General features: G+C 64.2%; 1 protein-coding gene across 2 annotated transcripts; it reads left to right on the top strand.

Annotated features, from left to right (window-relative positions):
- Positions 1 to 911: 911 nt before the first annotated feature.
- Positions 912 to 26724, top strand: FLNA (filamin A). 2 transcript variants are annotated; one of them, XM_039225582.1, is made up of 48 exons: positions 912 to 1001; positions 4020 to 4507; positions 7580 to 7828; positions 7932 to 8029; positions 8162 to 8309; positions 8797 to 8915; positions 8991 to 9068; positions 9165 to 9327; positions 9418 to 9618; positions 10136 to 10273; positions 10360 to 10483; positions 10577 to 10713; positions 10813 to 11006; positions 11156 to 11269; positions 11357 to 11500; positions 12246 to 12369; positions 12454 to 12614; positions 12705 to 12795; positions 12885 to 13054; positions 13324 to 13441; positions 13538 to 13800; positions 14027 to 14624; positions 14722 to 14895; positions 14978 to 15140; positions 15224 to 15384; positions 15477 to 15647; positions 16016 to 16139; positions 16230 to 16386; positions 17030 to 17219; positions 17375 to 17398; positions 19840 to 20087; positions 20196 to 20291; positions 20469 to 20571; positions 20658 to 20798; positions 20888 to 21016; positions 21198 to 21371; positions 21468 to 21629; positions 21722 to 21925; positions 22001 to 22153; positions 22273 to 22395; positions 22517 to 22783; positions 22934 to 23071; positions 23273 to 23388; positions 23918 to 24050; positions 24750 to 24926; positions 25085 to 25303; positions 25390 to 25593; positions 26217 to 26724. In XM_039225582.1, exons 2-48 carry the CDS (start codon positions 4135 to 4137, stop codon positions 26402 to 26404), a joined length of 7944 nt encoding a protein of 2647 aa, XP_039081513.1. In that variant the 5' UTR covers positions 912 to 1001; positions 4020 to 4134; the 3' UTR covers positions 26405 to 26724. The 2 variants fall into 2 exon arrangements, with proteins under 2 accessions (XP_039081513.1, XP_039081514.1); XM_039225583.1 differs by lacking the exon at positions 17375 to 17398.
- Positions 26725 to 27627: the final 903 nt, after the last annotated feature.

Consider the following 27627-nt stretch of genomic DNA (forward strand, 5'->3'; position numbering starts at 1 on the left):
TTTCAGTTACTTGGGTCAATCTGTGTGCGTGTGCCTGCCCTCTCGCACGGGCAAGTACGTAATACTGGCTCAGGATGTAAAATGTAGTTCTTATTGGGTTTTGTGGGCAAAATGTTAAAAACGACACTGCTTTATGTGGCCTTGCCCAAGGAAGTGACATTTGAGCAGAATCTGAAGCTGCCATGCAAGAGGCATGTAGAAGAGGAAGAGGAGCCTGGTAGCGCCAGAGCAGGTCTGTGCCCACCCAGTTCCCCAATACCTGACTCTCGGGCTGCACCGCACTGGGCACGCACAGACTTCGGGACCGCCTCTAACCCTGTTCCTGAGAATCAGTATCTTTCTGCTGCTGGCTCCCAGGACAGGCCTGGCACCTAGCAGGGGCCAAGTCGGTGGCCGCGGGATGCTTGTTGGCACGGGGCTCGGCCTCTGCCCCACTGTGGCCATGCCAGTTGTAGTTCAGTGAACACCTGCAGCTGACTGTTGTTCGCCGCCCCCCCCCCCGCCCCGGGAGGGGCAGAATCCAACTTGTCCGGCTAGCCCAGGCTTGGGGCAAATGCAGGGGGCCGTGACTGTGGGCGGTGGCTCCCTGGAGGGAGGGGCCTTTCCCGCTGAGCTGAGATGTGGGGCCCGTAGACCCCGCGGGATCTTGAGGCAGGCACCCCCACCCCCAGGCGGACCTCGCCGGGCGGTGAGCTCATCGGGGGTGGGGGGTGGCGGCGTCGCCCGGCGGCCCAGGCGCTTGAGCTCGCGGCGCGCCCCCGCCCCCCGGCTCCTGGGCGATTTTACCAATTAAGGCTTTCTCGCCGGGCCCGGCGCGGGGCGGGCGCGGGGCGGGCGCGGGGCGGGGGTGCGGCCAACAAGAAGGCGGGCAGCGGCGGCCCATTCGCGTGGAGGCGCGCGGCGCGCAGCGGACGACAGCGAAATCCCGAGGCGCCCGGCGCGGGCGCGAAGGCAAACCCGGCGCCACCCCCGCAGTCGCGGGCCGCCCGCGACGAGAGCAGGTGAGGCCTCGGCGCGAGACGGTCACCGCGCAGCTTGCGGATGGGGAACCAGGGTGGCAAAGGGGGGCGGAGAGGTGCCAAGAACGCGGACTCCGGCGCGGTTGGGAGTGAACCTGGGAATGCGGTGCCCAGGGGCTGCCCTCCCTAGTTTACGCGTGAATGTGTGCCGGTTCCCAGCAGTGTGGGGGCCCTGGGCCATAGGGGTCCCTCAGAGAGACGGTGTCTGAGTGTGTGGCAGGACACGGGCTAAGTGGGTGCCCATGAGCCAGCCACTGCATTGCTGGGAAAGAAGGGCCGCCGAGAGCCAGGACGTTGTATGGGCTGAGACTGAGTGGTCACGTAGAAGGACACTTCGCAGCTAGTATGGCCCCTGGGAGGGTAATAGTGGAGTCGACGCTGGCTTCAGTCCTCGGGGCACCAGCTACCTTGGGCACGGGGCAGCTGGTTCCGGGGCTGCTGTGAGCCGTGGGGGCTGGGGCAGGGGTGTGGCCAGGCACAGGCGGCAGGGGCTCCTCCTACGGGCCGGATTCCCTGGCTGGGCCCTATCCCAGGTTGGCTCTGAGCTGGATGTTCACCGCCAGTCAGGATGTGAGCAGCAACATCCCCAGACTCCCGTGCCAGCTCGGGCCGGGAAAAGTAGGTGAAGTCCACTGGCAGGTCCACCTGCACGTGCTCCAGGCCACACGGCCAAGGTGGGAGCTCAGGAAATGAGTGTCCTCACCTGCCGCACCTGGACTTGCCTTTCCAGCCCAGGTCTCTTCTCACCGTGCCCGCCTGCAGCTTTCTGCACCAACCGGAGCGCCCCTGTGGGAGGGCCTGGCCTGGGGTCTGAGGGCCGGGGGTGGATTGGGGGCGGGGTGTGTCTAACGTCCAAGAATCTACTCCAAATAAGGGAAAATATGAAAGAGCTGGATTTTGGCTTCCAAGGGCTGCCCGATCTGGGGGCTTTGAGATGGGGCGCCATCTGGTGGTGATACTGTTTCCTGGGGACAAGAACCCTCTACAGCCACCTCCCTTGTCTCCCCCAAATAGGGAAAGCCTAGAACTGGAAGCTGGATACCCAGCTTCTGTCCCCCTTTCTGCCCGGGCTGACTACAGATAATTGTGCTGACTTAGTCTGCCTGGTCTCTGGAGATTAGGGAATCAACACAGATGACCCACTGGGATGGCACTCAGTGGAGAGAAAATCCATTTTTCCTGTCATTCTGCCCTCGGGAGCTTGCTTTCCAGTGGGGCTTGGGGAAGGACCAGGACCAATCTCACATCGTCCTGATGGTACCTGGTAGGGAGGGGTCCATATGGGTCCCCTCTTTACAGCTCTCACTGCCACTTCCAGCCCAGGTCCCAGACACCATGGCATTTTGGTGCGTGTCTGTTTTGTGCAAGTTTTGTGCAAGCGTGTCTGAAAGTGGTCAGGAGAGGGAAGACCGCACGTGGGGATGTGGGCCTCAGGCTGGAAAAGCCAACAGGGTGACGGGCAGCCCCACAGTGAGCGTGCCAGAGGCCAGGGGGAGATGCTGACCAGGGCTGCAGCCCCACCGCGGGTAATGCAGGCAACCGGGGCCACTTCGGAGTCAACCGTATTTGGGCACGACCTGCTGGCTGACCAGGGCCTCCGCCTGCACTGGTCTTTAGGAGGTAACTTAAATACTGCTAGTGTGCAGCTCAGTCTTACAAGCATGCACGAGGGAGAGGCACGGCTTTCTTGAGAGAAGACAGAAGGAAGGGAACAGCCTGCAGAGCGGAGGTGCACAGGACTGGGAGGAGCCCTGGTAGGCTGGCGTCTCTACACTGAAGAGGGTGGCAGCCAGGGTCCCCAGCAGGCCCCTTGCCCCTGTGCCTTTGCTGGTCTCTGTCTCCCCACAGCGGAGATTTCCCCGCTGTCTCCAGAGTCATCTACCAGAAAAGTGATTTTGAGCGAAGAGCTCGAAGCCCTCCATGGTTCGCCCACATCAGGACCCTGGATCCCTGTCTTTGGGGGCCCCCTCTGCGCTGCCACGGGGCCTGAAGCCCACCCAGACCCAAGTACTCAGAGCCTGCCAAGCCACACTGGAACCCATGAGCAGGCCCTCTGGGTGTGGAAGGTCCTGCGCCCCCTGGCCCCTGGCAGGCTGCCTCCTGGGGCGACCGGGGGCAGCCGTTCCGACAGGAGAGAAAGTCCCCAGCGCCCCAGGTGGATGGCACGGTGGGTCAGGCGTACCCTCGGCCCTCTGCCAGTGCCCACTGGCACGCCCAGTCCCTTGCAAGGCTGCTTGCTCCTGGAGTGCGGGCGGCCTCCTGGCCCAGTGCCCCATTTCCTCCCGAGTGGAGTGGGGAGGGAAGGAGGGGGGCGGGGGGGACCGGCGGGCCGGCGGGCGCAGGTGCGCGGGCCAGGATCGCGTAGAGCGGGAAGGCGGGCCTGGCACAGGGGTTCTGGGGCGGCCTCTTCCCTGGCGTGGGGCACGGGCGTGAAGCGCTGGCAGCAGCGCCGGGCCTGGGACCCGCGCTCTCCAGGGGCTCGCTCTTAGGATCGGGTCCTTCCCGCTGCTGCAGGGGCGGCGGGTCGGGGAACCCCAAGCGCAGGAGTCCCGGGTAGGGAGGGGGCCGGGGGGTTCTGGAGGCTGTGGGGACGGAGCCCGTGTGACTCGGAGAGCAGGAGTCACCCCACCCCACCCAATACCTCCCCCCCCCCCGCAGGGGCCTTGGGGAAGGAAAGTCCCTTGTATGGCGTGCCCGCTGGCGGCCAGTGGTACAACGCCAGACGCTGTTCACCCTTTCCTTGCTGCAGCGTTTCCTGCAGCGGTGGTGCGAGGCCTTGAGGCGAAGGCGCGTCTTTGCCCCCTTCAGGGCCCAAAGACCCTCCCCGGAGCCTCGGTATTGGGTCAGAATTGACGGGACTGGGGGCTGAAGGGGGCATTCCGACGGGCGGGGCGGGGCGGGTGCGGCCCGAAGCCCCACCCCAGGGCCCCGCCCCGCCGTGGCTCCGCCCCCCACGGAACCCGCCCCCGCCCTCATTTAAAGGGCTCGCTCTCTCCGCAGCACAATCTCCGCTGTCTGCTTCGCCCAGCGCGTGCCGAGGTGCCTGCGACTTTAATTAAAGGGCCGTCCCCTCGCCTAGGCTGCAGCACCGCCCCTCGGCTCCTCGCGCCTCAAAATGAGTAGCTCCCACTCCCGGGCGGGCCAGAGCGCGGCAGGCGCGGCTCCGGGCGGCGGTACCGACACGCGGGACGCCGAGATGCCAGCCACCGAGAAGGACCTGGCGGAGGACGCGCCGTGGAAGAAGATCCAGCAGAACACGTTCACGCGCTGGTGCAACGAGCACCTCAAGTGCGTGAGCAAGCGCATCGCCAACCTGCAGACGGACCTGAGCGATGGGCTGCGGCTCATCGCACTGCTGGAGGTGCTCAGCCAGAAGAAGATGCACCGCAAGCACAACCAGAGGCCCACCTTCCGCCAGATGCAGCTGGAGAACGTGTCGGTGGCGCTCGAGTTCCTGGACCGCGAGAGCATCAAGCTCGTGTCCATCGGTGAGGGCGCGGGTCGCCCCTGTGGCACCGGGAGGTCGAGGGCGGGGGCTCCACGCGTCCTCCCCTCTCTCCCAGGCCTACCCCTCCCAGCAACCCCCCCCCCACCTCTGCAAGCCGCGGCGCTGCCCCCCGGCCGCCGGGCTCCAGCGCGCAGGCCTCGAGAACAAAGGCGTGCTGGCAGGCCGGCCAGGCATGCAGACCGCTACGCGCCCCCGCCCGTCGCACCCCGGCTGGCCCGCGCCCAGGCTGAGCTCACATCCTCCGCAGGCCGCGCCCCCACCACTGAGCCCGCGGTGGGAGAGGGCCTGCGGAAGGCGGACACTGGCCAGGCTCTGGCCCTGCGCCCAGTGCCCCATCCCTGAGGAGGGGGAGTCTCAGGCTCTCCACTGCCCTCCCTTCGGCAGTTTGAAAAGGGCCCTCTGGCCTTGAGGCGCTCCTGTAGTTCCTAAACAGAGTGTTGGAGCTCGTGGGTCCCATTGTCTACGGCTCTTGTCTTCTTTTGGCCTTGGGATATGGGTCCTTCCATTAGAGATGGCTCCAACCCCCAGTTTCGATCTCCTCTCGGGAAACTTTGGGCCACCGAGGACCACAGCCAGCAAAAGGCCCCTGAGAGGAGTTGGCCGGTGAAGGGAGTTGGTTTGCAGTCTACTTAAACTCCAAGTTGACTTAAACTTGGGCCACACTCTTGCTTCCATGTAGGACTTACTTTTTGGTATCTAGAATGCAGGAGTCGGTTGCGAGGCACTCCAGTGTGCACTGGGCTCACCGCCAACTTAGTGTCCGTGCCACTGGACGGGTGAGGTTGGCATTGACCGCACCTACTGCGGCATCCCAGCGAGCCTGAGGCTGCGGCCCAACTGCGGCTTCTCAAGATGGGGGCTGCTCAGGGATGGACACCAGAACTGGTGGCCGACTGGGGAGCAGCGTGTTGCAGCGAGAGAAGGAAAGCTTTCTTTTCTTTACAATTCGTCCGCTTGTCCCTACGGCCACGGTCCTTGCTGAGCCTCAGTCTGCGGGACGGAGACTCAGGTGCCCCCAACCACTCAGAGGGCAGGTCTCCTGGGCCCCACCTCTTTCTCTGGAATGCCAGTCGAGACGAGGCCCACCCCTCAGTCCCAGCCTCAGTCTAGCCAAGCTGAGTCATCTCTGAGCCTTGGGTGGGGGGGCAACCGGATGTGGGGAGGCAGGCCACACCCCAGCTGTCTGGGGGGGGTCTCCTCCTCCCTCCTCCCTTCTTCTCCTCCTCTTGTGAGCTGGCTGGAGCAGGCCTAGTTCCCAGAGCTTTGCCATATAAGGCAAAAAAATGTTGGAAAGCAGCAGTGATTAGGGGAGGGAGGGGGCCGGCTAGCCCGGGGGCTGGGGAAAGGGGGTGGGATGGGGCGGGGCCATCCAACCAGGCTGTCTCCCAACCCTGGGCCCTGCTTCTTCCCTCCCTCTTTTGTAAGGGGGTTGAGGAAGGCTTAGGCCAGCCTCCTATTGACCAAGGGGAGGGGCCCAGCCCTACCTACTAAGGCTGATGAGCTTGGCCTTGTGTGTCCCCCTCCTAAGTCACAGCAGGACTTGAGGTGGGGGCTTGGTGGGAAGCCCTGGCTAATCCTGTGCTCTTGGTCTTCTCCGAACCTTCCATTCATCCCCAGCCTGAAGCCCCTCCTCCACCACATCCACTTGGTGTTTGGGGACAGAATAAGGCAGGGGTGCAGAGCTAGGACACCTCAGTCTAGGAGCGGGGAGGCGGCTTCGCTTTGCGCAGCTCAGCTGGTTCTCGAGGCCTGCCTGCTGGATGCAGAGGCGGCCACCGCTGGCCCTTTTCGTGTGTCCATCCCCTTCCCACCCTCCAGCTGACTCATCAGACAAGTATTCTCTCTTCATTTTGATGGGGGTGCAGGACTCCCGTGGCTCACAGGGAGCCCTCCTCTTTTCAGGGCCCCACCCCTTCGGAAGCTGAGACCCAGAAGTGCCTTGGGTGGGGCCCAGAGCCTGGAGGGGTTGCTATGGTGACGGGGTGCTGGGTGCCCGCCCTAACCACTTCCCCTGTGGTGAGTTTGGCAACCACCCGCCTGAGGCCCAGGGCCCCGTTAGGTGGTGAGGAGGGCAGGCGGCCGCCAGCGAGCCCTGCTGAGGCAGCAGCAGGAGGCAGGGTCCCCACCCGCGGCTTCTGCCACCCCACCTCCCAAGCTGGGCCCTGGCTGCCCCACCCAGGCTCGCTAGCTCTGCCCTTCTCCTCCTCGGGCTGGGTGAAGGGGTCCGTGGTGTGTGTCCTGGCCACCACCCTCGGTGGCAGGCCACCTCTGCTGGGCCCCAGTGAGTCAGGCCCATGCAACCCAGGCACTGCTCTTGTGTCCTCCGCACTCCCTCCCGGGCCTGCTCTCAGTTTGGGTCTGTGGGGGGGTGGGGGGTGGGGGGGGAGGGGCACTGAGGAAGTGGGGGTAGGGCTCACATCCTCCACACAAAGGGTCCTTGCCCAACAGCTCCACTTCCCCTGTCCTGCATGGCCCTCGGCCCACCCACCCATTCTGAGGCAACGGTTTTCTTTCCCAACTGGCCCACTGGCCAGCTTTCCCCTGCCTCAGCCTCAGCCACAGCCCTCGCCCCGTGCCAGGGTCGGCTCAGGGGGTCTCTCGCATCCAGGCCCCCTGGGGCCAGGCTGCTGCTCCTGCCCCGATTCCTTGGAGATCTGGAAGGCGGGCGGCTGCAAAGTGCCATCAGGAGAAGGGCTCTTTTAGAGGCCTCCCCGGGCCCTGCCTGCAGCTTGGGTCTGCCGTCCATCCTTCCTCTGGGCCCCTACGCCCAAAGGGCTTCCAGCAATACGCTTCATCGCGCTGTAACCACGCCGCGTGTCCGCGGGCGTCTCCTCGTCCCCAGAAGTCCCTCTCTCCTCCAGCCCGTACAGGGACCCTGGGCAGAGAGGGCACGACTCCCAGTCCATGCCCTGGGGGAGCTCTCCTTCCGTCCTATTCCCCCTCCCCCCGCCCCGGGATGCCTGTGAGCGCCTGGTGCCGTGTGTGCGAGCGCACAGGGATGCCCGAGCTCGGCCACCTGCCTGCTCAGTGCCGCCACTCGCCTCCCTCACAGACAGCAAGGCCATCGTGGATGGGAACCTGAAGCTGATCTTAGGCCTCATCTGGACCCTGATCCTGCACTACTCCATCTCCATGCCCATGTGGGATGAGGAGGAGGATGAGGAAGCCAAGAAGCAGACGCCCAAGCAGCGGCTCCTGGGCTGGATTCAGAATAAGCTGCCGCAGCTGCCCATCACCAACTTCAGCCGGGACTGGCAGAGCGGGAGGGCCCTGGGCGCCCTTGTCGACAGCTGTGCCCCAGGTGAGGGGCGAGGGTGCTCGGGGCAGGGCGCTGAGGTGGAGGGGGCCGCCCCCGTGGGGGCGCCCGTGGGCTCCTCCCCTCACCTTCCAGCCTTGCACCACAGGCCTGTGTCCTGACTGGGACTCCTGGGACGCCAGCAAGCCCGTGAACAACGCGCGGGAAGCCATGCAGCAGGCCGATGACTGGCTGGGCATCCCTCAGGTGCGCCCCTGCCTGGCCGGGGTGGAGGGTGGGGAGGCGTCCGGGGGTCGGGGTCCCAGCGGGCCGGTGTGTCACGGCCTGGGAACCCGAGGCTTGGAGGGTCAAACGGCTTCCGCCTTCCATCTGTGGTAGGTGATCACGCCCGAGGAGATCGTGGACCCCAATGTAGACGAGCACTCCGTCATGACCTACCTGTCCCAGTTCCCCAAGGCCAAGCTGAAGCCGGGGGCCCCCCTGCGGCCCAAACTAAACCCCAAGAAAGCCCGAGCCTATGGGCCAGGTGAGGAAGTGGGGCCAGGGATGCTGGGGGCGCTCACCTCCTCCCTGCAGGATGTGGAGGTCCTGAGCAGCTCTTGGCTTACGTAGGGGATAGGTTCTCAAATGCCCCCCAAGAATCCAGGAAGTGGGCCGGGGCTGGTCAAGACTGGCCACTTGGCTAGAAGTTCCCGAGTGCCCAGCGCAAGGTGGATTGTGTTCAGGAGGGAGGACCCAGCCGCTTTGCTGTAAACAGACGCAACCCGGCGAGGGTGAAACACGGGAACTAGGGCCCAGGCAGACCGAGCGAGGGTACCAGCAAGCAGACCCAGGCCCGGCCCGCGGCAAGAATGCAGCCGGGGCACAAGGTCAGGCTGTGCCGGGCCAGGGTTCACATGGAATTGATTCACCCCAGTTCAGAGCCTGCCTGACGGGGGAACGGCAGGGAGGTGTGCAGGGGCGAGGCGGCGGCCCTGACGGCCGGCCCCTGGCTCCCTCACCCTGCCCGGCAGGCATCGAGCCCACGGGCAACATGGTGAAGAAGCGGGCAGAATTCACGGTGGAGACCAGAAGCGCTGGCCAGGGAGAGGTGCTGGTGTACGTGGAGGACCCAGCCGGCCACCAGGAGGAGGTAGGGATCCTGGCGGGTGGGCTTGGCAGGGCTCGGCAGGGCTCGGCAGGGCTCACGCGCTCCTTCCCGCCACAGGCAAAGGTGACCGCCAATAATGACAAGAACCGTACCTTCTCGGTCTGGTACGTCCCCGAGGTGACTGGAACTCACAAGGTGAGCCCTCAGCCCCAGGGGAGGCCAGGGGTGGAGGCAGCGGCCCCGAGGCCCAGACCTCTCCCTCACAGCCTGCACCCCCCCCCCCCGGGACAGGTCACTGTGCTCTTTGCTGGCCAGCATATTGCCAAGAGCCCCTTCGAGGTGTATGTGGACAAGTCCCAGGGTGATGCCAGCAAAGTGACCGCCCAGGGCCCCGGCCTGGAGCCCAGTGGCAACATTGCCAACAAGACCACCTACTTTGAGATCTTCACGGCCGGTGAGGGGCGTCGCTGAGGCTGGCGGGTGTGAGCGGGGTGCTGCCAGGGCTCGCGAATGGCCCGCGAGCTGAGCCGGTGCCTCGTGGCAGGAGCCGGCACGGGTGAGGTGGACGTTGTGATCCAGGACCCCACGGGACAGAAGGGCACCGTGGAGACTCAGCTGGAGGCCCGGGGTGACAGCACATACCGCTGCAGCTACCAGCCCACCACGGAGGGCGTCCACACGGTGCACGTCACCTTCGCTGGTGTGCCGATCCCTCGCAGCCCCTACACTGTCACTGTTGGCCAAGGTAGGCCGGTCCCGGCCGCCCCCCGAGCGAGGCACTGTAGACTGGGCCTCCCTCCGGAGGGGGTAGCTAGGGCGAGTCTCCCGGCGGGCCCGGCCCCGGCCCCCTGGGTCTCTGTGCTTCCACTGTCTGGGCTCTCTGTCCTCCCCTGCTGGGGCCCTTCCTCCTCCTTCTCCGTCTCTCTCTCCACGCTTTCACCTTCAGAAGAGCTCGCTCCAGCTGTTTAGAAACCTGCTGCTCTCTGCTCTGCCCACAGGGTCAACGGTACTTGGATCTGTCTTCCTCTGGGAGGGGGCGGTCTGGGTGGAGGGGAGGGGCTGGCGTGGAGGAGCTGGGAGGAGGCCTGGCCTATAGGTCCCGGGGTCTCGGTCCCTTCCAGTTCTTTCTTGCATGTCCCTCACCATCCCATGGGACCAAGTGCTGAGGGACCCTCAGATTCTGATGGCCCAGCCCTGCGGGAGGGCAGGGTGGGGTCACCCACGGCCAGCTCCCAGTGGCTTAGCTGGCCCTGTCCCCACAGCCTGTAACCCGAGTGCCTGCCGCGCTGTCGGCCGGGGCCTGCAGCCCAAGGGTGTGCGGGTGAAGGAGACTGCAGACTTCAAGGTGTACACGAAGGGCGCGGGCAGTGGGGAGCTGAAGGTCACCGTGAAGGGTCCCAGTAAGTTGGGCTGCGGCCGGGATGGGCAGTGGCAGACCCCGGGGCTGCCGCTGGCCAGGCCTGAGGTCCTCCCTTGTGTTGGGCAGAGGGCGAGGAGCGTGTGAAGCAGAAGGACCTGGGGGACGGCGTTTATGGCTTCGAGTATTACCCCACGGTCCCCGGCACCTACATGGTCACCATCACGTGGGGCGGCCAGAACATTGGACGCAGGTGAGACCCTGGGCATAGCCCTCAGAGCCCGGGCAGTGTGCTCCTCCCCCTGCTGGGCCCTCAGCGCTGCCCTGCGTGGCTTTCTTTTCATAGTCCCTTTGAGGTGAAGGTGGGCACGGAGTGTGGCAATCAGAAGGTGCGGGCCTGGGGTCCTGGGCTGGAAGGCGGTGTCGTCGGCAAGTCTGCAGACTTCGTGGTGGAGGCCATCGGGGACGACGTAGGCACATTGGGTAAGTTGGAGGCTGTGATGTGGGCACCTTGGGGCAGAGGCGGGTGAGGCCACCCCACCGGGGCTCCGGGGTGCTGATAGGACCGGTGGCTGTTTTCAGGCTTCTCGGTGGAGGGCCCCTCGCAGGCCAAGATCGAATGCGATGACAAGGGCGACGGCTCCTGCGATGTGCGCTACTGGCCCCAGGAGGCTGGCGAGTATGCCGTGCACGTGCTATGCAACAGTGAAGACATCCGCCTCAGCCCCTTCATGGCTGACATCCGTGAGGCGCCCCAGGACTTCCACCCAGATAGGGTGAGGGGCACGTGCTGCTGGCCCGGGGCTCGGCCCCCTTCCGCCTCTGCTTGGGGCCTTGGGAGGCGTGGCTGGGCTGGCATCCCCAGGGTTGTGTTCCCGCCACTCTGGGTCCTTGGTGGCCTGAGACCTGGGTGGCCTCTCATCAGGTGAAGGCACGTGGGCCTGGATTGGAGAAGACGGGCGTGGCTGTCAATAAGCCGGCCGAGTTCACGGTGGATGCCAAGCATGGCGGGAAGGCACCTCTCCGGATCCAAGTGCAGGTGGGGTGCCCACCCGTGGCGGGGGGTGGGGGGAGTGGCGTAGCCAGGTGCCCGGGCTGAGCCACAAACTGCTTGTTCCTGCCCCAGGACAACGAGGGATGCCCCGTGGAGGCGTCCGTCAAGGACAATGGCAACGGCACTTATAGCTGCTCCTACGTGCCCAGGAAGCCCGTGAAGCACACGGCCGTGGTGTCCTGGGGAGGCGTGAACGTCCCCAACAGCCCCTTCCGGGTGAGCTGGGGCCTCAAGTAGGCCTGCAGCCCGTCTCCCTTGGGCACCTGCTTTATTTCTGTCCAGCTCGGTCAGATGAGAGCCGGGCGGTTCACCTGCTTCAAGTGTGCGACTTGGGAGTTTCGAGCACATCTAGAGTTAGGCAGCTGTGGTTACAGTCACGGCTCAGCACATCATCATCGCAAAGAGAAACCCCTCTACCCTCCAGCTCCTCTCCCCCAGCCCCAGATGACCACTAACCTTCCTGGCTGCATGGGTTCGCCTGCCTGCCCCCGACATTTGCTATAGACACAGTCACCCGGGATGTGGTCTTGGGTACCTGACTGCTTCCACTCAGCATCATGCTTTCGTGACGGGTCACCTACCTCCTAGCGTGAATCAGCGCCTGATGCCTTTTAGGGCTCGATCCCGTGCTATTGTGTGGATGGACCACATGTTACTTATCTCTTTGTTGATGGACATCTGGGGGTTCTTGGCTTTCGGCTGTTGAGAATAGTGCCACCGTGAACATTCGAGGACAAGTGTTTATGGGGACGTGTGACCTCCTTCCTTGCCATACGCAGACACCTAAAGGTGGCGTGGTGGCATCAGATTTTTGCTTCCTTTATGCTCACGCATTTGAGGAAGCGCTGAGCTACTTCCTGAGGCGGTTGCACCATTTTGTGTCCCTGTGAGCAGCAAGTGAAAAAGTCCTGTGTCTCCCCCAGGCTGTTCATGCCATTGCACTTGCCCCTGTGCCCTGCAGGTGAACGTGGGAGCCGGTAGCCACCCAAACAAGGTCAAGGTGTATGGCCCAGGAGTAGCCAAGACCGGGCTCAAGGCTCATGAGCCAACGTACTTCACTGTGGACTGCACAGAGGCCGGCCAGGGTAAGGTCTTTCCCCAAGTGGGTGGGCGCCCAGAGGTGAGGTGTCCCTGCGTGATTCCAGCCTTTGCTCCCACCACCACTGCAGGCGATGTCAGCATCGGCATCAAGTGTGCTCCTGGCGTGGTGGGCCCCACTGAGGCCGACATTGACTTTGACATCATCCGTAATGACAATGACACCTTCACGGTGAAGTATACACCCCGTGGGGCCGGTAGCTATACCATCATGGTCCTCTTTGCTGACCAGGTGGGTGCTGCTCCTCTCAACCCCTAATACTGCTCGCTGAGTGTTGGGGTTCTACTTTCCTCTGAGCCTGTCTCCTCCCATGCCCTGCAGGCCACACCCACCAGCCCCATCCGGGTCAAGGTGGAGCCCTCGCACGATGCCAGCAAGGTGAAGGCTGAGGGCCCTGGCCTCAATCGCACTGGTGAGGATGAGCAGCACCCTGTGGGGAAGTCAGGGGCCCACAGGAGGTTTGGGGCAAGGGGCGTCTACATGGCCACCATGTTTCCTCAGGTGTTGAGCTTGGCAAACCCACCCATTTCACGGTCAATGCCAAAGCTGCTGGCAAAGGCAAGCTGGACGTCCAGTTCTCAGGCCTGGCCAAGGGGGATGCGGTGCGTGACGTGGACATCATCGACCACCATGACAACACCTACACGGTCAAGTACACTCCTGTGCAGCAGGTAGCCACCGTGACTTCCAACAGTCACGCTTTTCAACTACACCTATGGAGCCTGTGGGCCTCCTCGTGTGGTGGGCTAGGTGGGCTGTTCCAGAGGGCTTCCTACCCACTCTCGATGTCTACCTGGGACAGAGCCAGCATGGAAGGCTGCGGGTGGGCAGGCAAAGCCACTATTTCTCTTATGCTTCCTCTGTGCCCAAGGGGGGAAGAGCACAGGCTGGGGAGACCAAGGTCCTGACTCGTCACCCTGTTTCTCTGCACCCTTTCCAGGGTCCAGTTGGCATCAGTGTCACTTACGGAGGGGATCCCATCCCCAAGAGCCCCTTCTCGGTGGGAGTGTCTCCAAGCCTAGACCTCAGCAAGATCAAGGTGTCTGGCCTGGGAGAGAGTAAGTAGTTAGGGCCATGTCGCAGTCACGGAGGATGCCCAGGGGTCGCGTGGGCTGGATGCCACAGTTCTCTCCCTCCTTTGCTCATCTCAACAGAGGTGGACGTTGGCAAAGATCAGGAATTCACAGTCAAATCGAAGGGCGCCGGTGGCCAAGGCAAAGTGGCATCCAAGATCACAGGCCCTTCGGGCACAGTAGTGCCCTGCAAGGTGGAGCCCGGCCTGGGGGCTGACAACAGTGTGGTGCGCTTTGTGCCCCGAGAGGAGGGGCCTTATGAGGTCGAGGTGACTTACGATGGTGTGCCTGTGCCCGGCAGCCCCTTTCCTCTGGAAGCCCTGCCCCCCACCAAGCCTAGCAAGGTAATTGGGGCTCGGGGGCCCACCCCATCATCTCCAGGCTCGCCCTCCCCCTTCCCCATTTTTGCCTCTGGCACCAGTGGCCTTGCCTGGGCCCTGCCGGTGCCCCTAACTGGTGGGGGAGGGTAGCCAGAATGAGCGAAGGCAGACGAAGGTCAGGCTGGTGGTTTCGGGCCAGAGTCACCGAGGCTGTGTGGGTTCTGCTCCTGACCTGCCCCTCTTTCCTCAGGTGAAGGCGTTTGGGCCAGGCCTGCAGGGCGGCAGCGCAGGCTCCCCTGCCCGCTTCACCATCGACACCAAGGGTGCTGGCATGGGTGGCCTGGGCCTGACGGTGGAGGGCCCCTGTGAGGCCCAGCTCGAGTGCCTGGACAACGGGGACGGCACATGCTCGGTGTCCTATGTGCCCACCGAGCCCGGGGACTACAACATCAACATCCTCTTTGCTGACACCCACATCCCTGGCTCCCCGTTCAAGGCTCACGTGGTTCCCTGCTTCGATGCGTCCAAAGTCAAATGCTCGGGCCCCGGGTTGGAGCGGGCCACTGCTGGCGAGGCGGGCCAGTTCCACGTAGACTGCTCGAGTGCGGGCAGCGCAGAGCTGACCATCGAAATCCGCTCGGAGGCGGGACTGCCCGCCGAGGTGCACATCCAGGACCACGGCGACGGCACCCACACCATCACCTACATCCCACTCTGTCCCGGGGCCTATACTGTCACCATCAAGTATGGGGGCCAGCCCGTGCCCAACTTCCCCAGCAAGCTCCAGGTGGAGCCCGCGGTGGACACCTCGGGCATCCAGTGCTACGGGCCTGGCATCGAGGGCCAAGGTGAGGCCCCCCCACCATGGATCACAGGGGCAGGGGGAGGCCGGGGACCCTACGGTCCCTGGAGCCCCATGCCTCCTCCCCATACCTGGCCCTGCAGGTGTCTTCCGAGAGGCCACCACCGAATTCAGTGTGGATGCCCGGGCTCTGACGCAGACCGGAGGGCCACACGTCAAGGCTCGTGTGGCCAACCCCTCGGGCAACCTGACCGAGACCTACGTGCAGGACTGTGGCGACGGCACGTACAAAGTGGAGTATACGCCTTACGAGGAGGGTACGTGCCAGGGCTCCCAGGGGACGGGGGCTCAGGGATCTGGTGGCCCGGGCTTCTCCTGACCCAGCCTGCCCTCCTCTAGGACTCCACTCTGTGGATGTGACCTATGACGGCAGCCCCGTGCCGAGCAGCCCCTTCCAGGTGCCCGTGACCGAGGGCTGTGACCCTTCCCGGGTGCGTGTCCATGGACCAGGGATCCAAAGCGGCACAACCAACAAACCCAACAAATTCACCGTGGAGACTAGGTAAACAAGCACCCGGGGGTGGGGGGTGGGGCTGTGACGGGCCCCGGGGCCCCAGGAGATAACGGGCTATCCGTTTGGACCAGGGGAGCTGGCACTGGCGGCCTGGGCCTGGCCGTAGAGGGCCCCTCCGAGGCCAAGATGTCCTGCATGGACAACAAGGACGGCAGCTGTTCGGTCGAGTACATCCCCTATGAGGCCGGCACCTACAGCCTTAATGTCACCTACGGTGGCCACCAGGTACCAGGTGAGCAGGCAAGTTCCCTAGGACGGCACCGGGACTGCTCGCTGGCCCTCGACTCTCTCACACAGCTGTCCTCCTTCCTCACCGCCCCCCAGGCAGTCCCTTCAAGGTCCCCGTGCACGATGTGACGGACGCATCCAAGGTCAAGTGCTCCGGGCCTGGCCTGAGCCCTGGCATGGTCCGCGCCAACCTCCCTCAGTCCTTCCAGGTAGACACGAGCAAGGCCGGTGTGGCCCCACTGCAGGTCAAAGTGCAGGGGCCCAAAGGTGAGCGTCCTCATGCTTGGCGACGAGTGGGAAGGGAGGGCGAAGGCCCAGCGCTCAGAAGCGGGTGTGCGGGTGGTACATGACCGCGAAGCTGGTGCCTGGGGCAGAGGACCAGAAGGAGGGCCGAGGACAGACAGGGCTTGGCCGCTGCGCAGATGAGGCAGGAGGGAGGGTGAGCAACGGTGCAAGATGGCGTGCAGATCAGTGTCTGGGGTCTGAGGGGCTCAGGGCCATTCCTAGGGATGGGCAGGGGAGGGCAAAGCCCAGGTCGAGGCCCGGGGTGGGGGCCGAGTGCGCAGCCAAGCCCGGGTGTGGGAGGGCTGGAGACCCAGGAGACGGGCTGAGTCTGTCTCTACGCCTGGAACCAGGCCTGGTGGAGCCTGTGGACGTCGTGGACAATGCTGACGGCACCCAGACCGTGAACTACGTACCCAGCCGGGAGGGGCCCTACAGCATCTCCGTGATGTACGGGGAGGAGGAGGTGCCCCGCAGGTAAGGGGTGGGGCCTGCTGCCTGTGGGAAGGTAGCTCGGGCTGAGCTCCAAGACACTTCCTGACCATTCATACCATCCTGGCCTGACAGCCCGTTCAAGGTCAAGGTGCTGCCTACCCATGACGCGAGCAAGGTGAAGGCCAGCGGCCCTGGGCTCAATACGACGGGCGTTCCTGCTAGCCTTCCTGTGGAGTTCACCATTGACGCGAAGGATGCAGGAGAGGGCCTGCTCGCTGTCCAGATCACGGTGAGCTGGCCGCCGGGGCGGCTGCCTGGCCCTGCCGAGTTACAGCTCCGGGCACAGTGCAGGCCAGGGAGGAGTGGGCCGAGGCCACAGGGCCGTGTGGCATAGGGCGGGTAAGTAGGGTAGATGGACCAGCCCGGGTGTACGGTCTGCCTTGGAGCCATGCCAGCGAGGCCAGGATGGTGAGGGCAGGCACGGGCTTCCCCGGGCACACGCTTGCTCGCTGCTGACTTCGAGCACATGACCGGAGTCCGTAGTGCCTCGGCTTGGCCACCCGTGACATTCTCATCGATCAGGAATAAGAATAAGGCCCTGAGAGCTTCTGGGGGCAGGCCCTGGGGCAGAGGGTGGGAGCCAAGAGCTTGCCGTGGGGATAGAACAGGATGGCCACCAAGCTCCCTGCCGTACGTGTCGTCATCACCTGGGGGTGCACTGGGCGTTTGGGACACCCCTTGGGTGCCTTGGCTGCGCCAGAGCAAGGGGCGGTGCCGGGTGTGGGCAGTCGTTTTGGGCCATGGTGGTCGAGTGACTCGGAGGCTGTCCCTGCGGCAGCGGGACTTAATGCCTGCTCCTTTGACGGGGTCCGAGGTAATCCTGGGCCCGGCTGGGCTCCGGCCAACCGCCTCCCCGGTGCTCTGCGGCACAGGACCCCGAGGGCAAGCCCAAGAAGACGCACATCCAAGACAACCAGGACGGCACGTACACCGTGGCCTACGTGCCGGATGTGACCGGCCGTTACACCATCCTGATCAAGTACGGTGGCGACGAGATCCCCTTCTCCCCGTATCGCGTCCGGGCTGTGCCCACCGGAGACGCCAGCAAGTGCACAGTGACAGGTGAGCCGGCCTGCCGGCGGCCACGACGCTCGGCACGGGGCTTGGGTGTGCCTGTGTGCAAGGGCTCGCTGCTTGGGGCGGCGTGTGGGAGTGGGGGCCGCCCCCTTGAGTGACTCACCTGACCTTTCTCCTTGCTCTCTGCCCTCTCACCTCAGTGTCAATCGGAGGTCACGGGCTAGGTAAGCTGCTTGCTGGGGCCGCTCCCGATGCCCCTCCTGCCCAGAGGGCAGCTTCCTTTCCTCTTCCGTGCCGATTCCCAGGGCAGTTCCAGCTGCAGCTCTTGGCAGGGACAGAGGGGGAGCTGGAGGGTTAGTGTCCAGGGAGGCCTCCAGAGCAGAGCACGAGTGCTCCGGCCCTCCCTCCCTCTGGGCCTCCATTTCCCCATCTGAGACGTTGGGTTGCAGCTGAGAGCTTTGGGGTGAGGTGCATCCTGAGAGGCACCCCGCTGGGGGCTCTGGGGTCTGGGGATCATGGCACCCTGGGGGAGCCCTGGGGGCGGGCAGCCAGCCCTTCCTTCTCACTTCCTCCTTCTGTGTCAAGGGCTCCTGCGTGGGCTACGGGGACAAGGGGTCTCTCCTTACCAGTGGGAGTCCCTGGCCCTGGCCGGATCCACAGACCCCCATCCCCTGCTCCCAGGGGCCTCTGTGTCCCGGGCCGGGGGAGGTCCAGACTGCATGAGCGGGAGGGACGGACTGGTAGTACCATAGCACCCGCGTCTACTGCTTGGGCGGGTAGCATGGTGGGGCCCAGCCCAGCCTCAGAGCCCCAAAGTGCACTTGGTGGCCTGCCCGCCCTCCCCATCCCCTCCCTCCCCTTGTCCCCCCTCCCAGCAGTGACGTTATTCAGATAGTGCCGAATCAGGCATAGAGGCTCCCCTGCTTGGGCATGGGAGGAGAGCTCGAGCGTCAGCCAGGGACCCCAGGGACACCAGTAAGAGGTGCCGATGACCTGGGAGCCTCCAGACGCACCTGGCCTGGAGCATGGGGGAGGTAGCCAGGGCAAGATTCAGAGGGGGGCTAGGGTCTTGGGGTAGGGCTCAGTGGCTTGGTAGGTAGAATTCTCCAGGACCTGAGGCGGCAGGCATGTGTGCCTAGGGCCGGGAACAGGGCCTTGGGGCCAGGGCCAGGGCCAGGATCTGGCTAAGGGAGTGGATTCAGTTAACCTTGCCATCGCATGCAGAACGGAGGCAGGGAGCCCAGCAGGGGGGCCAAAGTCGCTTCTGGATCGGTCAGAGTGGTGGCCCAGGCCAGGTTGGTGGCGATGCGGCTTAAGCAGGGAGTGGACGTGGGAAGTGTAGCTGGAGGATGGAGCAGCCGAGAACTGAGGATGGGCTAGGCGCTGAGCGGGGGGCAGGTGGGGGATCGGAGGGAACTGTGGGTCGGGGCCGAAGCCACGAGCTAGAAGGCGGGGGCGGAGGACGAGCCTCGGAGAGGGGAGTGGGTGTGAGGTGAGGCCTCCTAGGGCGAGGTGGGCGGCAGGCGGCCAGGTGTAGAGCCTGGGGCAGCCGTGGAAGGCCGGCGCGGAGCCTGGCACGGCGGGAGCCCTCACGCACTAGGGAAGCTCAGTGGAAGGCTGGCCAGGGGGACCCCCTTCAACTTAGCCCGAGAATGGATCGAGTGCTCCCGGTTGCTTCCCTGCAGGGGCCGGGCTGCAGGATGCACTCTCACCGCCAGGCCTCGCAGCCCACAGCCCCCCCCCCCAGGCCTTCACGGCTGAGCCCAGATCATAACGTCACTGTCCCTCCCCTCTCCTCGGGCACTCTGGGGCCCTAGAGGCTGCTCAGCTGCTCTGCCCTTGCAACCTAGCGGCGGTGGCTGCGGCTTGGGCCTCCTGTTCCCCCCACCTCCCCCCCGCACCCCCGCCGCGTGCCGCCGCTGCCTGCTGTGCTGCCCCCTCGGGTGCCGCCCCCGCCTGCTGTGCTGTCCCCCCCCCCCCCGGGTGCCACCGCTGCCTGCTGTGTTGTGCCGCTTGGGGGCCACCCCTGCCGCTCCCTGCTCCCCTGCTCCCGGCTCCCTGCCTGTGCCAGGCCGCACTGGCCACCCCTCACCACAAGCCTCTGGTGGAGCGAGTGTTCTCAGTTGTCAGGAAACCCCAGTTTCACTTTCAGGCCTGGGGGGCGGGAGGCGAGAGTCACACGCCCCCACGCTACAGCAGGACCCTGCCTCACCGCATCTGCACACGGCGCTGGCATCCAGGGCCGGGCCGCAGGGCCGAAGGTGGCTGTGGGCCCGGCCGGGGTACTGGTGGCAGTCCGCTGCACCAGCTGAGGCCCAGTTGGCGGGGGAGGTGGCAGCAAACGCTTGTGCCCTGACGGTGGTGGTGGCCTCCCGGGCCTCCAGGCCCCTTCTTTCTCCCAGACATCTGTGTGCCGCCCGTCGGGCCTTTCCCATGTGGGGCCGGCCCCAAGATGGGATCCCCAGGCTTGAGGCGGCTCAGGGGAACCTTTCCTGCCTTCTGAGAAACCACTCACCGTCCCAGCTTGGGGGGGTGGGGGCGGGAGGCCTGGCTGCGCTTGGTGGTGGCAGTAAGAGGCCCAGGTGGGTGGCAGGTACACGGCAGCAGCTCATGTGCCGAGCTCACGCACCGGCTCCCCCTCTGGGGACCCACCCTGCCCCCCCAGGTGCTGGCATCGGCCCCACCATCCAGATTGGGGAGGAGACGGTAATCACCGTTGACACCAAGGCGGCGGGCAAAGGCAAGGTGACCTGCACCGTGTGCACACCCGACGGCTCGGAGGTAGACGTGGACGTGGTAGAGAACGAGGATGGCACCTTTGACATCTTCTACACGGCCCCCCAGCCGGGCAAATACGTCATCTGCGTGCGCTTTGGTGGCGAGCACGTGCCCAACAGCCCTTTCCAAGTGACGGTCAGGAGGGGCCGGGGCTGAAGGGTCTGGGCGGAGTCTGGCCTGTCCCGCCCCCTGGGCCATCTCTACGCCAGTAGACTTACCGCACTCTTCTGTGCTGCTCTGCAGGCTCTAGCTGGGGACCAGCCCGCAGCACAGCCCCCGCTTCGGCCTCAGCAGCTGGCCCCGCAGTACGCCTATGCCCAGGGTGGCCAGCAGACCTGGGTATGACCTTGTGTGCCTCAGTCTGGCTCTCCTGGCCCTAGGGGACACTTGGGACTGGCCAGCTGGGGATCCTGTGAGGCCCCATCCTGCCACGAGTGAGAAGGGACCTCCAGATCCTTCCCCTGGGACCCCCCCATCCTACAGCCCCCTCACTTGGGCCCTCTGTCTCTGCTACAGGCCCCAGAGAGACCTCTGATGGGTGTCAATGGGCTGGATGTGACCAGCCTGAGGCCCTTCGACCTCGTCATCCCCTTCACCATCAAGAAAGGCGAGATCACTGGTAAGTGGGAGTAGGAAGGAGCTCGGGAGCCATGGAGGCTAGGCTTTGCCAGCAGGTGCCCTGACCCTGGCCCCCTTGCCCTGCAGGGGAGGTGCGGATGCCCTCGGGCAAGGTGGCGCAGCCAGCCATCACTGACAACAAGGACGGCACTGTGACCGTTCGCTACGCACCCAGTGAGGCAGGCCTGCACGAGATGGACATCCGCTACGATAACATGCACATCCCAGGTGCGTCTCCACAGTGTACTCCACCGCCCTGGGGGGGCCCTGGGGAGGTGACACAGCCCCATTCCACTTGGCCCCTTTTCCTGTCTCAGGAAGCCCCCTGCAGTTTTACGTGGATTATGTCAACTGCGGCCATGTCACTGCCTATGGGCCTGGCCTCAGCCACGGAGTGGTGAACAAGCCCGCGGTCTTCACCGTGAACACCAAGGACGCAGGAGAGGGTGAGCAGCGTTTCTGGTCTCAGCCTTACTGCGTGCCGTGGGACACCGGCGTCCAGCGGAGACACTCCCTAAGCGGGGCTCCACACCTGCCACGCCGGCCTCTGCTTGCCTGTTGGGGCTCTTCACCTTCAGTGCAGGGTCTCTGGGCGTGGTTCCCATCCTCTCCCGTGACTCTCTGTAGGGGGCCTGTCCCTGGCCATCGAGGGCCCGTCCAAAGCAGAGATCAGCTGCACCGACAACCAGGATGGGACTTGCAGCGTCTCCTATCTTCCCGTGCTGCCCGGGGACTACAGTATCCTGGTCAAGTACAACGAGCAGCACATCCCAGGCAGCCCCTTCACTGCCAGGGTCACAGGTAGGTGGCACCGGGAGCAGTGACAAAAGCTGGCAGATGGCAGGGTGGGCACCGTCTCCCTCCGCACCTGGACACACAGTGACTATCTCCTGGCAGGTGACGATTCGATGCGCATGTCCCACCTGAAGGTGGGCTCCGCTGCTGACATCCCCATCAATATCTCCGAGACGGACCTCAGCCTGCTGACAGCCACTGTAGTGCCACCCTCGGGCCGGGAGGAACCCTGTCTCCTGAAGCGACTGCGCAATGGCCACGTGGGTAAGAGGTGGAGGGGCAGGGCTTCCCAGGAAGGGGAGGCTGTGAGGGGAGGGCCCGCCTTCCCCTGGCTGACGGCCCCACCCTGTGCCCAGGGATCTCCTTCGTGCCCAAGGAGACGGGAGAGCACCTGGTGCACGTGAAGAAAAATGGCCAGCATGTGGCCAGCAGCCCCATCCCGGTGGTGATCAGCCAGTCAGAGATCGGGGATGCCAGCCGCGTGCGGGTCTCAGGCCAAGGCCTCCATGAAGGCCACACCTTTGAGCCTGCAGAGTTCATCATTGACACCCGTGATGCAGGTAGGTGGTGGTGGCCTACCGGCTGGGGTGAGACCCCTGTGCTCGGCCCCCTGGCTCAGGGCTGTCGCTTCCCAGGCTACGGCGGGCTTAGCCTGTCCATCGAGGGCCCCAGCAAGGTGGACATCAACACGGAGGACCTGGAGGATGGCACGTGCAGGGTCACCTACTGCCCCACAGAGCCTGGGAACTACATCATCAACATCAAGTTTGCTGACCAGCATGTGCCTGGTGAGTGGGGCTGACCAGCACGTGGCTCCCACGATGGGGCCACCCTTCCTGTCGCACACCAGGGCCTGCCTGCAGAAACGTAACCTGCACGGTGCATGGGCTGTGCTCTCTTCCTGCAGGCAGCCCCTTCTCTGTGAAGGTAACAGGAGAGGGCCGGGTGAAAGAGAGCATCACACGTCGGCGACGGGCCCCCTCAGTCGCCAACGTCGGCAGTCACTGTGACCTCAGCCTGAAGATCCCCGGTAGGAGCCCTAGGGAGCCGGGGAGAGGGCCTTAGGGAGTCCTGGGTGTCAGCCCCACGTGGCCCCGAGCAGAGCGGTGGGGCCCAGGACTCTTGCTCATCAGGTTGTCCCCCGCCTACAGAAATTAGCATCCAGGACATGACCGCCCAGGTCACCAGCCCATCAGGCAAGAGCCATGAGGCCGAGATCGTGGAAGGGGAGAACCATACCTATTGCATCCGCTTTGTGCCTGCTGAGATGGGCATGCACACAGTCAGCGTCAAGTACAAGGGCCAGCACGTGCCTGGGAGCCCCTTCCAGTTCACCGTGGGGCCCCTGGGGGAAGGGGGAGCCCACAAGGTGCGCGCCGGAGGCCCTGGCCTGGAGAGGGCTGAAGCTGGAGTGCCAGGTATGCCTGCTTCCTGCCAGGCTTTTGCTCTTCTGGGCTGGGGGTGGGGGGTGAGGAAGTCGCTAGCAGCTGTGCTGACCTCAGCCATGCTTGGAGGACACTGAGGCCGGGATCACAGCCCTCCATGAGGACACACTGCTCTTCCTACAGCTGAATTTAGCATTTGGACCAGGGAAGCCGGCGCCGGGGGCCTGGCCATTGCTGTCGAGGGCCCCAGCAAGGCTGAGATCTCCTTCGAGGACCGCAAGGACGGCTCCTGCGGCGTGGCCTATGTGGTCCAGGAGCCAGGTGCCGAGGGCCTGCCCAGGGCCAGGGGAGGCGGCACCTGGGCATGGGTGTTGGTCTGGGTCTGAGCGGATGGCTCCACCTAGATCCCGGCCTCCCCCCTAAGTTCCCAGGACCACCCAGGCTGTTTGTGGGACGTGGGAGGCTTGAACCCTAGTGAATGGGGGCCTCCCAGCATGCCTTCTGTGCTCTCTCTTTGCGCAGGTGACTACGAGGTCTCAGTCAAGTTCAACGAGGAGCACATCCCCGACAGCCCCTTCGTAGTACCTGTGGCTTCTCCGTCTGGCGATGCCCGCCGCCTTACTGTTTCTAGTCTTCAGGTGAGGCACCGAGAGAAACCGCCTGCCTGGGGCTCCTGGGCCCGGCCAGACCAGAGCCGTCGCACAGAGCAGGCCTTGGCCCTGTGTCGAGTGACCCGCCCAGCCCAGCTCGGGGCGCCGGGCCTCTGCTCTGGCCGGGTGCAGCCCACGCTTGGGGTTGGCAGGAGACACCCCTGCCCACTGTGTGGAGTTTTTCTCGTGTCTCAGGTCTAAAGGCTTTGAACAGAAGCCTGTGCCCGTTGAGCACCAGGGCTAAGGTTTAAAGAGGGACAGCCTCCCAGGGCCCAGTGCTGCCCACAGGGCAGGGCTACCCTCCGTTCCTGCTGCGTGGCTGTGTGATTGCAGAGTGCAGGGCTGGGGGCGGGGGGGTGTGCCTGGAGCTTACTGCCCTGCAGCAATCAGTGGCTCTCCCTCTTTAAACCAAATCGGACGCCAGATGGGTAAGTGTGACCCCGTGGGCCCCCGCCGCTGGGCCCCGGCTCTCGTGCGCCCCAGCCGCCCTGTCTAACCTCATCTGCTGTGCTTCCAGGAGTCAGGGCTCAAGGTCAACCAGCCAGCCTCTTTTGCAGTCAGCCTGAACGGGGCCAAGGGGGCGATCGATGCTAAGGTGCACAGCCCCTCGGGAGCCCTGGAGGAGTGCTATGTCACAGAGATCGACCAAGGTGAGGCCCTGTCCCTGCCCGGGCCATCCACCCACCCACCTTCCCTGGCCCTGCTGGGAACAGTGGGCCTGCCCAGCTGGCTGGAAGCAGACTGAGTGCAGAAGGAAGGTACAGACGCTGCAAGCAGAGCCTGAGTGCTGGGGGCTCTCCCAGCCAGGCAGCCCTTGCCCCACTCGTGGCCTGAGCCCTGGGTTGGGGTGGGGGGTCTGCTTCGGAAGCTCTGGCTTCCAGGAAGGAGGACACCTTCTGCAGGCCGTACGATGTGGTCTCCTGAGGGAGGGAGCTGAAGTCTATCCACGGGGCTGGTACCTGCAGACAGGCCCGAAGCAGCTGGTGTCGCCAGTCTCACGGCTAGTCATGCCCCCCGCCCAGCCACGTGACCTCTGTGCCCCTGGTAACAAGCAGGGACTGGTATCTGTGGTCACCTTTTCCAGGGGGCAGAGACGCAAGTGTTTTGCCTGTAGATCTCAGTCCAAATGAGCACCGATAGCGGTCTGCTCGGGCATCTACCGCTTCAGTCCTCCGGTTTGGGGAGGTCTGTGTTGAGGGGTGCAGAAAGCCTGCTGTGGTCCCCAGAAGCAGCGGAGTGGGCCACGCGGACCTCCTGGACTGGTGGGCAAGGGAGCCTCTTCACATACGCCACCGGCTCAGTGTTCGGGGAGGGGTGTCAAGCCCCCAGCATGCCCTTCTCTTCCTCAGATAAGTATGCTGTGCGCTTTATACCCCGGGAGAACGGTGTCTACCTGATTGATGTCAAGTTCAACGGCACCCACATTCCTGGAAGCCCCTTCAAGATCCGAGTTGGGGAGCCTGGGCATGGAGGGGACCCAGGCCTGGTGTCCGCCTATGGAGCCGGCCTAGAAGGTGGTGTCACAGGTAGGTCAGTGGATGTGGTTTCCAGTGCGTGGACATGGCTACTAGGGCCCCCTCCTCCAAGCTGTCAGCGACAACAGGAGGTGCAGAGGTGACGAAGCCGTGCTGGGGGAATGGGGAAGCAGGCCGGGCCAGCTCTTCCTCACCCCCCACGCCCCCAGGGAGCCCAGCTGAGTTTATCGTGAACACGAGCAACGCGGGAGCCGGTGCCCTGTCCGTAACTATCGATGGGCCGTCCAAGGTGAAGATGGATTGCCAAGAGTGCCCTGACGGCTACCGGGTCACCTACACTCCCATGGCGCCTGGCAGCTACCTCATCTCCATCAAGTATGGTGGCCCCTACCACATTGGGGGCAGCCCCTTCAAGGCCAAAGTCACAGGTAAGCCTTGCACCAGACTGCTGGTGCCCAACCCAATGCCTGGCACTCTGGCCACTTCTTAGCGCCCCACCTGCTTCGCCCTGCAGGTCCCCGTCTCGTCAGCAACCACAGCCTTCATGAGACGTCATCGGTGTTTGTGGACTCCCTGACCAAGGCCGCCAGTGCCCCCCAGCACGGGGCCCCGGGCGCAGCCTCCACGGATGCCAGCAAGGTGCTGGCCAAGGGCCTGGGGCTGAGCAAGGCCTACGCAGGCCAGAAGAGCAGCTTCACAGTAGACTGTAGCAAAGCAGGTGGGTGCCCTGGACGCAGCCACGGCCTCTGCCCTTCCAGGAAGACAAGGCCAGTGATGAGATGGGGTGACAGTACCTGGGAACACGGGAAGAAGGGGGTGAGATGGGGTGGGGGTGCCTTTGAGGGCACGGTTATCACTTTTTTTTTAAAGTTTATTTATTTTTGAGAGAGAGAGACAGAGACAGAGTGTGAGCAAAGGAGGGGCAGAGACAAAGGGAGACACAGAATCCAAAGCAGGCTCCAGGCTCCAAGCTGTCAGCACAGAGCCCGACGTGGGGCTTGAACTCACGGGCCCTGAGATCATGACCTGAGCTGGAGTCAGAGTCAGAGTCGGAGTTAACAAGAGTTAACGACTGAGCCACCCAGGTGGCGCCCCTAGGGCATGGTTACCACTTCTGAAGCCACTTCCCACCTGCTCCGCCCCACCTTCTTTTCTACCCTTCAGGAAGGTGCCTTGGGAAGAGCTGAGGTCTCCTGTGCCTGTAGCTCTTTAGGAAGGGCTGTCTCCCCTGAACAGACGGGGGTGGCGGGGGGAGGATACCAAGACAGAAAGACGGTTGAGTGGGCCCTCAGTTGGAGGGAGGAGCCCTGGGGTCTGGAACTGAGGCCCCTTCTCCACCAGGCAACAACATGCTGCTGGTAGGGGTGCATGGCCCCCGGACACCGTGCGAGGAAATCCTGGTGAAGCACGTGGGCAGCCGGCTCTACAGCGTCTCTTACCTGCTCAAGGACAAGGGAGAGTACACGCTGGTGGTCAAGTGGGGTGACGAGCACATCCCAGGCAGTCCCTACCGCGTCCTGGTACCCTGAGCTCTGCCTGTGCCAGCTGGCAGCTCCCAGGATGAGAAGTGCCCCCACGCCCATCCCCCAACCTGAGCAGCCCCCCCCTCCCCCCGGTCTCCTCGGCCCTGGAGCCCTGGCCGCTCCATCACTGCAGCCACCCCAGCCCTGCGTTGCACTCACCTGCCTCCGCCTGGGCAAAGGAGAGAGGCGAGCAGAGGTAGCCCTTTGGTGGCTCTGCCTATCTTCTTTGGTTCTGGGAGGGGTGAGGGATGGGGGTACTATGCACGACCACCCGCTAGTTCTCTTCCCTAGCCAAGAAGAATAAAGTTCTGCTTCCATTCTCCTGAGGCTGGTTCTAGCTTTCTTGTAAGGGTGCCTGCAGGGTGACCAAAGCTTGTGCACAGGCCACAAGCTGCTAGCGCTCTAGGCCCAGCCCCCAGGGGCTCCCACTTTCCCATACCCATGCCCCACCCCCAACTCTCAGGCCCACTGGCAAGTCTTCTCTGCTTCCCTGGGGTCAGGCCAATGTCATGTGAGAGATGTGTCCCACCCCCAGAGAAGGACCTGTCGCGGGTGCATTTTTCCCGTGCTGCACCAGGAACAGATACCATTCTAAGGTAAAGCCAGGCCATGACCAGCAGCCCCAGGCCATCTCCCAGGCTTCTAAAATGTGCCACATTCCCCTGGATAAGGGAGTAGCATGAGGATCTCTGTCCCAAGGGATCTCGAGGCCACTAGGTGGACAGGGGGCCCCGTTCAAAGTGCCGCGTACGGGCTGCACTGTGGTGGCCTCCCACGCCAGCCCCAGGCGTCTTCGGCTTGCAGTGCCTGCCTCGTTAGCACAGTGGGGTGCCCCTCGCCCCTTCCTTAACTCCTACTCTGCCCCTACATCTATCGCACTACATCCCACACAACAGTCTCCCACTGTAAAAAGCCAGTCATCCAGTGCTTTGGCTCAAGTCCCTGTTTTGCACCCATCGTCAAAGCTCTCATAACCACCATCAAGCCCCTCACAGCCACCCCTCCCTCACTCTGAAGTCAGCCTTGCCCCGCAACATGCAGGGAAGGGCTCTAAACCCAGCCAAGCCTCGCCTTTCAGGCCTCCTCCCCTACCTGGCCTCTCCAGGCAAGCTGGCCACACTCCCATGGGAAACGCTTCCCGGGCCAGCAGAAGCCCAAGCAGAGCGCACAGTTATGAACCGGCTTGATGAAAACAGAACAGGAGCCTGAGAGGGAGGCGAGAACGAGGC

Source organism: Hyaena hyaena, unplaced genomic scaffold (assembly GCF_003009895.1).
Source record: "Hyaena hyaena isolate Hyena2069 unplaced genomic scaffold, ASM300989v1 scaffold_2376, whole genome shotgun sequence".
NCBI lineage: Eukaryota > Metazoa > Chordata > Mammalia > Carnivora > Hyaenidae > Hyaena > Hyaena hyaena.

Excerpts from the sequence above, each read along its gene's own strand:
- FLNA (XM_039225582.1), top strand. The coding sequence starts at position 4,135 with ATGAGTAGCTCCCACTCCCGGGCGGGCCAGAGCGCGGCAGGCGCGGCT. Across the intron at positions 14,896-14,977 it reads GTATACGCCTTACGAGGAGG|GACTCCACTCTGTGGATGTG; the intron begins GTACGTGCCAGG and ends GCCCTCCTCTAG. Across the intron at positions 20,292-20,468 it reads AGGGTGGCCAGCAGACCTGG|GCCCCAGAGAGACCTCTGAT; the intron begins GTATGACCTTGT and ends TCTCTGCTACAG.